Raw genomic sequence first — 15,642 nt, forward strand, 5'->3', positions numbered from 1 at the left:
GAAGAATACAGAACAATTAGTTTAACTAGTCATGCATCAAAAATCTTAACTAGAATTCTATACAGAGAATTGAGAGGAAAGTGGAAGAAGTGTTAGGAGAAGACCAATTTGGTTTCAGGAAAAGTATAGGGACAAGGGAAGCAATTTTAGGCCTCAGATTAATAGTAGAAGAAAGATTAAAGAAAAACAAACCAACATACTTGGCGTTTATAGACCTAGAAAAGGCGTTCGATAACGTAGACTGGAATAAAATGTTCAGCATTTTAAAAAAATTAGGGTTCAAATACAGAGATAGAAGAACAATTGCTAACATGTACAGGAACCAAACAGCAACAATAACAATTGAAGAACATAAGAAAGAAGCCGTAATAAGAAAGGGAGTCCGACAAGGATGTTCCCTATCTCCGTTACTTTTTAATCTTTACATGAAACTAGCAGTTAATGATGTTAAAGACAATTTAGATTCGGAGTAACAGTACATTTTGTTATTTGGGAAGTAGAATTACTAAAGATGGACGAAGCAGGAGCGATATAAAATGCTGAATAGCACAAGCTAAACGAGCCTTCAGTAAGAAATATAATTTTTTTACATCAAAAATTAATTTAAATGTCAGGAAAAGATTTTTGAAAGTGTATGTTTGGAGTGTCGCTTTATATGGAAGTGAAACTTGGACAATCGGAGTATCTGAGAAGAAAAAATTAGAAGCTTTTGAAATGTGCTGCTATAGGAGAATGTTAAAAATCAGATGGGTGGATAAAGTGACAAATGAAGAGGTATTGCCGCAAATAGATGAAGAAAGAAGCATTTGGAAAAATATAGTTAAAAGAAGAGACAAACTTATAGGCCACATACTAAGGCATCCTGGAATAGTCGCTTTAATATTGGAAGGACAGGTAGAAGGAAAAAATTCTGTAGGCAGGCCACGTTTGGAATATGTAAAACAAATTGTTAGGGATGTTGGATGTAGAGGGTATACTGAAATGAAACGACTAGCACTAGATAGGGAATCTTGGAGAGCTGCATCAAACCAGTCAAATGACTGAAGACAAAAAAAAAAAAAATTCTAGTATTAATATTTACAACATTGTATAAAGTAAACTTCAGTAACCATTAAATGTGTAAGCTGTTTTAGTATAGCACTTGGCCAAACCATTTTATTAATCATATTATTATTTAATTAATAGTTCAGAAAATTGAATCCTAGTAGCAGTATACAATTTCTCATTAAATTGTTTTTTTATTTACTGTTTTATTAAGTGTAATGTTACATTTTGTGAAATGAAATCTTTCAATTTTAATTTGAATAAGCTGGTGGGATAATATTTTGACTGGTTTGATTGTAATTTATCATAAATGAAAACAGGAGTATAGAATTTCTAATACGTCAGAATATTATGGAATGTTAGATAAAATAATTTGCTATCACGTGGTTTAAGAAGTTAAGTATTATTATTTTTTTAAGAATAAATCACTACTTTTTCTCTTAATTATAATTTCTACTATTTTTTTCGACTATCTTAATTAACTTACATTATCTTTTTTCAGTCAAATTTCATTGCTTTTGTTTTTGACTATTTGTCATATTTCACATATTTGATCTTTTATCTACGATTTACAAATTTAAAGATTTACTTTTTTAGAAAGATGAAGGCATAAAATGAATTTATTCAGTTTCCTTTAAATAGGTGTATTACTACTGGGAAGGTTAATTATTTTTTTCAAAATATGTTGTATTGAAATTGTTTATAACTGATACTATATTTCAAAATAATGTTACATTATTTATTTATTTTTGTTTTTACTTTCCCGGTACAGATCTCTACTGCTGCTGCAGCAGCATAGTTATGGTAAATGCATATGTATATGAGTTTGCCTGTCTTTTGATTAATATCTCCTTTGACTGCCTTAATATAAATTATTTGAAAACTGTTGAAAAAATTTCCATATATGGTATACTGGTGACATTAAATTTCAGACAAAATTAAAAAAGGGGAACATAGTTATCGCTATTTTGAATTTTTTACTTTTTATACAGTGGTCACAAAAAATTGAGAGCTTTAGTATGATGAAAGTATTTATTATGCTATTTAAAATTCCAGTGTTTTATATCAGTTGGATTTAGTGTGGAATATTGAGCATTTTTTAAAACATTTTTTGCATCATATTTTGAAAATATCTATTTTGTTGTGGAAAGGGACTACTGACCATAGAAGTTGGTGCCCATAAAACTTAAAAAAACTAAGTAAAAAGTAAAGTCATTAATATTTAAAAACCCAATGGGGTATTTGAAATAAAATATGTCAACGGCGAAACCGGGTGTGTAAGTATGCAATCATTTTTCCGGCTTCTTTAATTATATTTTTATGAGATTGTTTTTGTGTAGGATGATATACTATAGAAAGTAATGAAAAATTAAAAATATATTTGATAAAAAAAAAATTGTAAAGTCAAAAATACAAAATATTAGACTACAAAAACACTTTGTTGATCTTTACAAGGACTAATAAAAGCTTGAATGTCCTTGACTGGTTAATAGAGCGTCAATTTGTTAAATTATTAACGAAAAAAGTTTTTATTAAAAAAAAAAAAATAGTTGTAATTTTGTAATAAATAAACAGAAAATTTTCCGCTCTTATTCTACTTACGCACCAATTTCATGCTTTATCTATGGTTTAACGTGTTGATTTCTTACATTTTTTTTGTAGATTTAATCTTTTGTGATATAGATTGTTTACATTAATTTCTTATTTATATAAATAAATAAATGTCTCACGAGAAAACGAAGAAAACGAACGTGTTCTATAAGAGAAATAAAGGAAAAATTCATAGTAACATGAGTCCGGACACAATTTGTTTTCGAGTTAAAACTTTTGAAAAGTTTTACATTGATTTTTGTTACGAGTAAACTAAGGTCGTACTAAAATTCTTGGACTAAATTAACAGGTTAATCTAATAGTTTTATATGTTTTCAACCTGAAAAATTTTATAAAACAGATCTCAGAAATGTGGCGGTTGTAAATTTTTGAAAAAAATATTGCTGTCAGACACAACAAATTGATATCATAAAACACAATTTTCTAGGTTTGACAGACAATAACTTTATTTAAATTGCCCGTAAATAAATAAAATTTTGCAACCAGATTTGTCGAGAATATAATTCTGAGAAAATTTCTGCAAGTAACATCAATGGAGCATGAAGAAGAGTTTAAGAAATTTGACTATTAAAATCAAAACAGATAAAAACTTGGAGAAACAATGTTGTGTAATAATTTTAAACCGAAACGAAAACTATTACAATATTAGAAGAATCTAGAAGCAAAATTGATCTTTTAAAATAAATAAAAATTAAATAAGATAAAAGTTTAATAGTATTATTTAAATTTCATTGTGTTATGTTAAAAATAATAAGAAATCGTGATTGCATTATTTTTCATCATGTTCGTATTCTGTTGAACGATAAGAATAACGTCATATTAATGAGGAGCAGAACGTAATTCACAAAGTTCAATGTAGCCTAAGCTTAATACTTGAATTTTTTAATCGTACTGCGCAAATACTTCGTAAAGGAAACCTCTACTCGTACTGCTCTCGTAGGAATTTCAAAATTTACTACCTGAAGACTTTCTATTGCCCTCTAAATATGTATAACTGGCTTCAAGACAACCCTCACAAAAAAAATTCTATTTGAATTACTGATGAGGCAATTTTTTCAAGTTAATAATTCGTGAAGTAATCATCATTGGAGTTTCGAAAATCCACAAGCAGTTTCCACTGCAAGTTTTATGTTAATGTTTGGTATTATTTACTAAGATATTATTACGATGGTCGCCTAATATTTATTTATTTTATTTTTGAGGAACGCCTTACCGGAAATGTGCACGGAATTTCTAACAAAATAATTTGCTTCCTCTTTTAGAAGACGTGTCACTAGTAATGTTATAAGAAATGATTATTCATCGAGAAGGGGCTCCCCATTTTTGTTAGTAAATTAGGAATTATTTGAATATAAGAATTAAAACTCACTGAATTGGTCTATTAGGTCACCTGACTGTCTTGAGTGGTCATATGAATTCAATAGTGCTCGAAAAAAGTAACAAGAAAGTGGAATTAGTTATAAGAATTTTCAACGTAGTTAATAATAATAATCACAATATAACATATTATGTATTATGAAATATCATATAACTGTCCAAAAAAAAAAAAAAATAAATAAAAAATAAATCATTAATAAAAATGACCAAACAAATTTACAAACATTTGGAAACGAATTTTTGGATGCTAGTGACAGTAACATAATTCAAAATTATTATATTTGTTTAATTATGATGTATTATTATTCATTTCATAATTTTCATACATCTTTTGCATACGTAAAAATGAAAAAGCAAATATAAAAAAATCTAAGGATCAAAATAATAGAATATAAAATCATTTAAATGAAATAATCAAAAAAGGAAAGAATTCTAACGATTATTCTCAGAGTAATTAAAAGTCTCTATGCCTCTTAATTATGCCCTGAATATCTGATTAATTTTCAATGAAACTTATCGGCTGATTTGGGTTTGGTCCAATTTAAAATCTTGATTTGATTTATAAGTAGTTATTATATTGTTTCAAAAATGTATTACCGCTAAGGCTTTTTTTACCGTTCAAGTATTTTTTTTTCTAATTTTCTAGCGTAAGCAGTTTAAAATCGGAATGACAGTATTAAACCAATCTTAAACGATGACGATAGATCAATGGGAATTAACTTCAAATCGTTCGTGTGGCCTTACAGCTTTTAGTTTTTGCCAGTAGTTCAGTATAAGTTATTTGGAAAAACTTAAAAGATGGATACTGGAGGAAATTCGTTAATAGAATAATTAAAAAGAAGTGTTCAAATGGTTACATATCTTGATGAAAAAAATACATTTTTGTCGAATTAAGAGCCTTTTTTTTCTAAGTTTGTCATTGACCATCCAAATGAAGTACACGCATTTAGAAAATTATAAAAAAATATATGGAAATCATTTTTTTTTACGTTTTTATCTCTTGTAGACGTTCATATTTTCCTCAGCCCAGGACAAAGAAAAGACATCCGACAAAGAAGGGAGCAAAGGTACAATGGTCTCAAAAAAGAGCTTGGTTTACTCTACTCTTTGAACTAAAAAGGTTTAAAATACGTATATATATGTGTGTGTGTGTATGTCTATGTATTGTAAAAAAATGCAGAAACAAATCACAACACACTTTACCAATGAAAATAAAAGGAAACAAGTTAAATAAACTTGTAAAATGCGTCAAGAGAAAACCATTAAATTCTTATCGTTTTAAACGAACACCGGTAAGTATAATTCGCCAATATTATTCACGTCAAAGAAATAATAGTACTTATGTATTATCCCGTCGACCATAACCATAATGATCCCGTAACTTTGAAAATACTTCAAAATCCAATAAAATAACAAAAAAAAAAAATAAATAAATAAATGTTATACATATTAAAAATATAAGCATTATTGCTTATAATTATGGATATAAATTAACCAAACTTAACCTACGCTCGCTAACCTCGACTAATTGACAGTAACGTTTTGATTATTTAAAAATAATTAATGATTTCAATAATTGCTGAATTTATTATTTTTTTTAACCTCCGGGACCATCGTTAGGTATTGTTTCAGAGGATGAGATGAATTACAAGTAGGGAGTGAAAATGCAAGTGGAAGCGAGACGCTACCACTCGAGCTACGGACGCCGGCGAATTTATTATTTAAATACTCAAAACATTACTGTGTTAATTAGTCAAGGTTAGCGAGCGAAGTGAGCGTAAGCTATGTTTGGTTAAATTATATTTATAAAACAAATTAATATAATGGTTATATCGGGTGACGTTAAAAATAACCCAAAAGTTTGCAATTTATTGGTCGTCGGGCTAATACGTAAGTATCGAAATAATAAATAAATAAGGTAATATTTTATCCCAATGAGATTTTTTTTTGACGTCCTGTATCCTTATAACCTTTCTATGTTAACCTTTCTATAACCTCACCCCTTGGGCGGATTTTTTTCAAAAATTTATTAACGTCAGTGTCTGGTATAAAGAAATAGTCCTATCAAATTTAAAGTGCTTACGTTAACGCAGTTTGAAAATATAAATGAATTTCCTTATGCTTCCCATTCCTTTTGCAAGATTTGTCTTAATTAGAATTAAACATCCTTAAACCTTATTAAAATTTTTAAATACAATGAATTAATAAAAACCGACATTAATTTCTGGTTATATTTGAGGGAGGTGTTTTTTGAAAAAAAAAATGTATTTTGCTTTTGGAAAAATATTGCGATTATAAAAAGGCAATAAAAGATAAAAAGAAGTTTATCCTTCTGGAAATTTTTATCAAGATATAACATCCCGTACTTCCGTACCTTTTCACCGCTTCGAGGGTAACTGTGGTAAAAATTTGATCGTAGCAGAGTTACAAAATAAATAAAAAATAGATATTAATTAAAAGACAGGCGTTAATTGAAAAGAATTAAACCATCAAGTACACATTAATCGGGATTGAGAGAGTTCAAAATTCATTACATTAAAACTCATATTGTTTAAAAACTTATCGATAGAATTACTTTGTTTCTGTAAAAAAATCTTTTACCATTATTTTAATTAAGTTGAGGAGAACTCCTTTTTACATGGATCGGTAACTTATTAAAAATGGCAACGGAAATATAATAATGCCTTTTGTTTTATCGTGTGGGTTTAAAAAAAAACAGTTCCGTTGTCTGGTTTGATAGAGGAGGATATTTTGACTGTTTTTGGAATAATAGGTAGCTTTTTGTTGAGGTTTATGGGGCATCGACTGCTGTGGTCATTACCCCCTTTCCACATCAAAAAAAAAATAAATAAAATTAAAACATAGATTGTTTTTTTTTTTTTTTAGGTCGACATTTTTATCCCCCCCCTGCAGCCGAACACGCAGCTAAACATAAACACAGCTCCAGGGCCGCCTCAAGCTAGCTCGTCGAGAACCATAGTTCCCCCCAGGTAGCAGGGAGTCGATCTTTAAATTATGCGCCACGCCTCAAGTGAGGAGACCCAAAGGGTTTCCCCTCCGGGACTACGGTCTTAATTTATCCCCCAATACGAAGTTCCAAGAAATTCCCAGGAGGCGATGACCCCGCCCAATCGTGTGGGAGAGCTAAGCGGCCCACTCCTCCTGGACGGAGCTGCCCCAACGCAGGTCTTCTCCAAGGCACAGGCGACGGGTCTCATTTGCCGGTGCAGGCCCTGCAGCCACGTCCCCCCCAAAGAGTGGCCCCAAACATTACACAGGGAATACTTGGCCTCTGTCGGACAATCCGCTCGAAAATGTCCCGCAACTCCACTGTTGAAACAATTACTTCGTTTATCGGAACCGCTGCAGGACCCAGCCCGGTGCTCAATCTCCCAGCACCGACAACAACATTCCTCCGCAGACCTTCTCAGAACTCGGCATCCACCCAAAGCGGATGCGGCCGTCCAGCAGTTGGTTGGCCAGCAGCGGAGGAACCACCATCGTCGCCACTTTTGTATCCCCAAACGAGACCGTAGGAGAGGATATCAAATGTGACTGATTCCTCCACAGCCTTCTGTATATCACACATAAGTTCCTCCTCGGAGGTAAGGGCGTCGACATCCTTAAGCAACAGACGCCAAACGCCCCTTCCGGCCGTATCTATAATTCCCTCCGCTTTGTTCAGATTTTTGTTTTTAGCAAAGGTTATCCATTCATTCACTGTACAACATGCTGCTATACAGCATATAGCTGTATACAAATTGCTACAGCTGCTATACAGCTGATCTGCGACGACGTTATTAATAATTAAGTGAATGAAGTTATTCATAACAAGACAAAAACCGAATTTTATTGACGAAAATTTTGTATTGGTCTTAATTAGTTATATGCGACTAAAACTTGGAAAAAATTATTATATATAAAATTTTTTTTTGTAAAGAAAATTAATATTACCAAAATAGTGGCCCAATTTTTTCCTATGCTTCAAATCTTATTTGTCGAAATTTCTTTTCGGTACAAATGATTCACGCATAATAAGATGATTTTAATATTTACTAGTGATCCCCTTGCTGCTCCGCAGCGTTGTTGTTACAATGTTACGTTATAGATTTAAATGAATAGGCCAAAAACCTATTATTACATTTGTAACACGTCTCACCACCAACCTCCTTGTTTTTTTACTTTTACTACAGGTAAAATGCGTGCTAAAACCTATTTCTAGTTAGTCCAGACTTTCTATTGAACGGATCGGGCTGATTTTTTGTTTTATTTTGCTCGGATGGCCCGCAGATATGAATCAAGCACTGACAAACCTTCAAAGTGATTTAATATCCTGTGAATAATTACCTCGGAAAGTTTTCAATTAAGTAAGTAATAAATGAGGATTTTTGAAGAATTCTTAGAGGAGACTGAAGTTTGGGATCCGATGACCCTTGATCTGTGGGTCATTCCGAACAAAATAAAATAAATCGGCTAGATCCGTCCAGTAGAATATTCACACGGACTAGAAATCAATTTTTAGCCCATTTTTTTTTTTTTTTTTAATATATAAGATAAAAATTTATATACGAAATTTTTTCATTCAACGGTGAATAAATTATAAGATTTTATGAAAATAAATAAATAAAATAAATATTAATTATTATTATTTGAAGCCGTATCATCCGTTGTGGTTGTAGCCTCTGTCGGTTACATTTGTTAATCACCCTCTCTGACAAAGTCCACCTCCATTCTCTTCCATGTCTCTGTCTCAAGCCCTCCGCTTTCAGTTGATTCCGGCAGTCCCTTTGATTTCTTATTCAACCGATCTGCGGGTATTCCTCTTGGCCGAGTCAGATATCTGAGATCAGTCGAGCACAAAAGCCGTACAAGGGCCATTCTCTTTCCTTGCAACGTGCCCTTCCCACACCTTCCCAGCACATTTGTTAATTTTATAATAGATCTAACACCGACTGCTGTTCATTCTATCTAGTCTAGTCAGTTTTTTCAATCCTCGTTGTGGTGATCTTAATTTTCTCTTTATTTCACTGTTTAACGTCCACGTTTGACAGTCATAAGTACCGGCAGGACACATTGATAAAATACTTGTTTTTTTTCTTCAGAGTCACAGGCATTATGGACTTAAACATCGTTGAGTTACGTCCAAATGTCCTCCATCATAGTTTTATAAGTTTTAGGACTTCTGGAAGTAGTTAGTTATTCATATTGATGAATTGTCCCAAGTAGGTAAATTCTTCAACACGTTCCAATTTGTTGTCCTCCATTGTAATTCTTTCATTTTTTGCCCATTAATTATACATTGTCTTTGTTTTTGGAAAGCTATTCTGAAGGCTAACCTCTTTACAAACTGTAACAAGATCGTTCATAAGCATTTGCAATTCTGTTAAATCTTTAGCAAACAGCACACCGTCATCGGCGAATCTTAATAATGCATTCTATTTTGAAATATATATATATATATATATATCAGTATAATTACTATTATTGTTATTGTAATAATAAATATATTTTTTCAGTTAATTGTTTATTAATTTTTAATTTACAGATTGTTTTAATGACGTCATATGAGCCTGTCTGAAATCAATCTTTTGAAAAAGTGTTTATATACCGTTAAGAGTATTTTCCAAACAGACATGTGTATAAAGAGGTAAAAATATCTTTTTAATTAAAAATATCTGTTTATGTATTATATTTTATTAGGCGTGTTTTTTAATTGCTATAACCGAAAAAGTTAGAGGTGACACATTTTTGGACAGACTGACTAATATAGGAGTGAGGTGGTTTCACTATTGGCACAACATCATGCCAAACCCGGTGAAGTGGATAAGGAGATAAGTTCTACAAGATACTTTCTTACTGTTTATTACAGGGACTGGCTATATACTGAACATCATTTCTCGTAGCAGTAAGTTGATGGTTGTTTTATTTTATTCTGTACACTAGTTCCGCTACCTCTCCAGATAAATTTAAAAAATAATAATTTGCTCTATAATAAAAGAAAAACATTTTCTTTACGACAAATATAAAAAAGTAAAGAAAAAGAAATTTTTAAGTAAAATAAAGTAATTTAAGAAAAATTAATTAAAAAAAGGAGATTAGTACAGATTAAACAAGAAAAAAAGTTAAAAGCCAAAACCTTACAATTAAAGCTTAATAATTCCTTCCATTTTTACTTAAAATTACCTAAGATGTTCTTAGTTTATTCCACAATAATTTTCTGTCTTGATAAACAAGTAAAAACATTTTATTGAAATATACATTATATTCCCATAATAACTAGTTTTTCTCATTATTCATGTAGATTTTTAATTGTTTTTAAAAATAGTTTGTTTGTAAATAAAATATTTTTTCTTAAAAAGCTAAAATAAACTAAGAAGTAATTTGATATAAAAATGAAGGGAATTAAGCTTTAATTGCAATAATACATTTTTAATTTTCTTTGTTTTCTATATAGCGCTTATTATCGCGGGCGATAATTGTGTATTCGTATTTTTCATCGTTTCAAAAAACAAAAAAATATTTTAAATTCATCGCAAAAATATATTACGTAAAAATATAAAAAAACCCGCGCAAAAACCGGATGAACCTTTGCGCATATCTGCTGCGCAGCGTCTCTAGTTTGGCCTTTAATCACGCCGCGTCACTTTGTTCAGTTCTGAACACGCAGCTAGCACGTAAACATGTCTACAACAATAGCATCTCCCGCCAAGTGTGAAGTGCGTGCGGTAATCCGATTTCTTCAGGCTGAGGGGTGTAATACAGCTGATATTCATAGACGAATAAGTAATGTGTACAGTGAAACTTCAATGAGTGAGAGCAAAGTGCGACAATGGTGGAGGAACTTTAAAGCAGGACGTACAAATGTTCATGATGCTGGCTGTCAGAGAAGGAAGCGAGTGTCAACCGATGATCTCGTTGAGATAGTGGATGAGGCAATTCGAGAAAATCATCGGTTCACAATTTCTGTATTGGGTGATTAGTTTCCTGAAATTTCAAGGTCAGCTCTCTACACCATTGTGAGTGAGAGACTTCAGTACCGCAAACTGTGTGCGAGATGGGTTTCCAAGATGCTGTCCGACCATCACAAAACAATGAGAAAGGACGCCTCCCTAACGTTTCTCATCGCTACCACAATGAAGGTGAAGATTTTTTGAACAAAATTGTCACAGGGGAGGAGACATGGGTCCATTTCGAAACTGAAGAAACAAAAGAACAGTCCAAACAGTGGATGCATTCTCATTCTCCCAGTAAACCAAAGAAGTTCAAGCGAACCCTCTCCAACAGAAAGTGTATGGCTACTGTGTTCTGGGACCGGAATGGAGTTCTCTTGGTGGGATTCATGGAATGTGGCATGACCATCAATGCAGCCTCATACTGCGTGACTCTTCAACGTTTACGAAGGGCAATTCAGAATAAGCAGAGAGGATTGTTGTCATCAGGAATTGTCTTTCTCCATGACAATGCTCGGCAGCACACTGCAGCTGTAACAAAGAAGCTCCTGCAGCGTTTTCGTTGGGAAGATCACCCACCATTCAGCCCGGACTTGACTCCATCCGATTTTCACCTCTTTGCTCACATGGCTAGGAGGACAACATTTTGGCACAGACATCGAACTGCAGACCAGTGTAGAAACATGGCTGAAAACACAGGCGGCTCCGTTCTATGACGAGGGTATTGGAAAGTTGGTACCACGCTACGACAAATGTCTAAATCGGAGTGGCGGTTATGTAAAGAAATAGCGTAACTATGTAAGTACTTGTTACAAATAAAAAATTGTTTATTTTCACTGTGGTTTTAATTTTGTGACCGATCGGACCTTGAAAAAAAATAACCCTCGTATATAATATACGTTTTTTTCTTATATTTCTTCTTGAAGCGCTTTCGTACTGTACAGTAGATCGTCAGTGTACACTAATTAGTGTTATTATTATTAGTATTAATAATAATATTGCCAATAACACATGACATTTTTACTTTCCCGTCTAGATAGCGCTGTAGTTCTAGAAGGGAAAGTATTGTAATCGGTACAATGTGGTCATATACGATTTTCACCGGATCTTGACGTTTTGACACCTAAGGAACCCAAAAAACCGGATGGAAATTATTCGTATGTTAATTAATGTACTATTGTGTGTTCAGTGTTGACCTCTAAAATCACCTTATGTCTGCAGAACTACTGGACCGATATTGACGAAAATTGGTCAGATTACTTCTATGTATAGAGCATTGAAGTCATTTAATTTTCAACTAAAAGATCAGAGGGTGAGGCTGTAGAGCAAGGTCACTCTCTGTATCCCAAGATTTCGCCTAATTAAGGTCATATTTTTCTTAGGCACACTTTTTAACAATTCAAAATAACAATATTTGCAAAAAAAAATTGTAAAACGAACCCTCACCCCAAAAAATGCTCTAGTGACTAAGTGAACATACTGCGTCAATAGTACCTACCTCCTATCATCGTTGGTTTTGCAGTTCGCCATCTTGGAATTTCCATTTTTTCGTGTAGGAAATTTCCTTTTCCCTCGTCTTCTTGGACTGGGAAATTTGAAATTTCAAAGGAATGCCAACCAAATTATTTTTTACACTTTAAATATTATTTTATTTTATTAATTTAATATTGGTAGCACTGACGTACAGCTGTTGCAGTCTGATATGTTTTGACGTCACAGGTGAGCCATAGAATTAAATTAATTAATAACATTTCTTTTTCCTGTTTAGCCTCTGTAATTACTGTTTAATATAAAACAGTAATTTATAAATTATAAAACATTAATATAAATGTTTTATAATTTATATTTTATAAATATATTAGAAATTTCAATATATGATGTTATCTTTTGAAATCCAAATTAACCTAATTAAACTCATGCAATATATGATAATTTGATTAAAGTATGACAAAGAAATATAAAGAAAAATTTAAAAAATCTTTGTGTATTATTTTTATTATTTAGTGAATCAGTACAATGTTTATAAAGAATTTTGTCAATGAATTTTTTTTATCGTGACAATCTTTAAAAAATCTCAAATTATAAAATTAAGTTAATTAATGAATAACATTTCTTTTTCCTGTTTAGCCTCTGGTAATTACTGTTCAGATAATACTTAAGAGAATGAATGAGGATGATATGTATGAGCGTAAATGAAGTGTAGTCTTGTACAGTCTCAGTTCGACCATTCTTGAGGTGTGTGGTTAATTGAAACCCAACCACCAAATAACATCGGTATTTAAATTGTATAACATTTAAATACTAAAAAAGTAACTCTGTCTGGCTGGGTCTCGTACTTGATCGCCCGTTCGATTAAGTACCTGGTGCGTTAAATCTCGTGGCTACACCAGAATGCCGACCGTACAAACGAAATTTGTTGTTTGTAAATTGTGAAATTACATTAGTTTAGTTAGTATCGACCGTCGCCGCTAGTACCGCCATATCTGTGCGAATTAAATACGGTATGTGCGCGCGCTTTAATTAGAATCATTAAATAAATAAACGAAAAAATATAATGTTTAAATAAAATGATAAATATTTTAAATAAGTTGTGTGTGTATGTGTATGTAAGACGTACATCAGAAACAACCCACAGTCGTAGGACTTTCCTATAAAAACGTTGTCAGATTTTTTAATAAAATATTAAAAGTTAACATAGTTAAAAACACAGAAAAAGTAATAATTATTTTTCTATAAAGTTCAGATTAAAAAGTATCATTGTAAAATAAAAACTTTAGGTTTTCAAAATTTATTTACTTATTCTGCTTTTAAAAACCATTTCAAGGATGTTACATATATAATAAAATATGTAGTTTAAATAGTTATGAAAAGGAATAAATTTCGAGATCATTTTACGATATTTAACATTAAATAGTAATATGAAGAAAAACAAATGAATTTATTATTTTATTATAAGAAAATATAGTATTTATAGTGCTTTTAAAAGTAGTGAAAACTTTCATGAATATATTTGTTTTTATCCTAAAGTTTATTTATGGCATATAATCGTTTGAAAATAATAATAACCATTTGTAATTTGTATTCTGTAAAGGTCCAGTAGAAAATACATCGGTCTGGAAAATTCCGTTGTCAGAAAATATTTTTTTCTTTATTTCATAATATATTTTTTCATTAGAGTATAATTAAAATTACAATCATAGCCAGTCTAAAAGTACGCATTGTTATTATATCTTACATTATAATAATTTGAACATCGATAACCCCCAAAAAAGTAAGATTTATCGAGAAATTATATACAGATTATAAAATTTCCATTTATTTAGATTGAATTCGGTTTTGCTTAAAAAATACAAATTTTTACTGCAGTAATATTAAAACTAATCGGTGAAACTATAATTCACTTTATTTTAAATTATGATAAAGTCTTTCTTCTTCTTTAGTGAAGCTCTCTATGGACACGTAACAAGAAACAGCATTCTCCATGATGGTCTATCCTGAGCTTTTTCTTTTAGATTATAGTATTTTTGTCTCCTTTAAAATCATCCAACATTCCTATCCTTCTTCTTCCTCTTGCCATCACCCCTCACACCTGCAGTCTTTTCTTCAGTTATTATTTTTTGAATACGGTTATGTCTTAAGACATAACCAGTTAGCTTTTCTTTTTTGTATTGTCTTCAACATACCCCTACTCTCATTTATATTTGTCAAGACCTGATCGTTAGTTACCATAGAGTTACAGAGAAGTATTAATAAAAAATATATATTTTTATAAAATATTAAAAAAGCAATATTCCAATTTAAAAACTAATTTCATTAATTAAATTTGACCCTTCCTCCGGAACTTTTTTCTGAATGTTGCTTCATATAACTTAGTAATTTAAGTTTAATTCATATTTCTTGTAAATCAATTATCAAAATATTATAGCTAGTGTGTGTGTGTGTGTGTATATATATATATATATGATTACGATTAATGATTTAAATTATTTAATAAAATACTGACCGTGTTAAAATATTTTCCATAAACGTAAATATCAGAATCGATATCATCTATTTCTGCACTTTTACTGTATTTTTCAGATAAATCTAATAAATTATTTACATTAAAAGCAGCTCCACTTAAAATAGAATTCACTATAGTGTTCATATCAACTGTTGCAATCGGAAATGTTTCTGTTGCATTACAGAAACTATTTTTTCCATTTAATAAAATGAATATAATTTTTAATTTAAAAAAAATATGTTTTTCAACCATTATTTTTTTAAATTTATTCATATCGACTCGCACAATCATATTATTATTAATAATTTAACTGCTGTCGAGAAAAATAACTACGTACAACAATGGTTTTGAAGGTTACTTATTAGCTGTTTAAATATATTTTAAGTGGTGGGGATTATTTAAACATTTGTGTGACTTCATTGTTGTAACATAAAAAAGATATGCCCGTTCTTACACTAGTTTTAAAATCCATCCACCCATTATTGTACGTGACAAAAAGTATATAAATACTGTGCTATTAGTTAAAATAGGCCCATGTAAATAAGTGTATATATTATGTAACCTTGAATTTATTTATTTGATTCGTTAAGAATACTTATATAAGATTATGAATAGCAGTAGCTTTATGTCTTTGCCGATTATTTTGAAGTTTAATGA

General features: G+C 31.0%; 1 protein-coding gene across 1 annotated transcript in view; it reads right to left on the reverse strand.

Annotated features, from left to right (window-relative positions):
- Positions 1-15,145, reverse strand: part of LOC142329224 (lipase 3-like) — a 34,357-nt gene extending 19,212 nt beyond the window's left edge. Inside the window, exon 1 of the mRNA XM_075373627.1 lies at positions 14,986-15,145. Within this exon, the coding sequence (XP_075229742.1) occupies positions 14,986-15,129 (144 nt within the window). The 5' untranslated portion in view covers positions 15,130-15,145. The remainder of the gene's footprint in view (positions 1-14,985) is intronic.
- Between the last annotated feature and the right edge of the window lie 497 nt (positions 15,146-15,642).

Source organism: Lycorma delicatula, chromosome 8 (assembly GCF_047948215.1).
Source record: "Lycorma delicatula isolate Av1 chromosome 8, ASM4794821v1, whole genome shotgun sequence".
NCBI classification, from domain to species: Eukaryota; Metazoa; Arthropoda; class Insecta; order Hemiptera; family Fulgoridae; genus Lycorma; species Lycorma delicatula.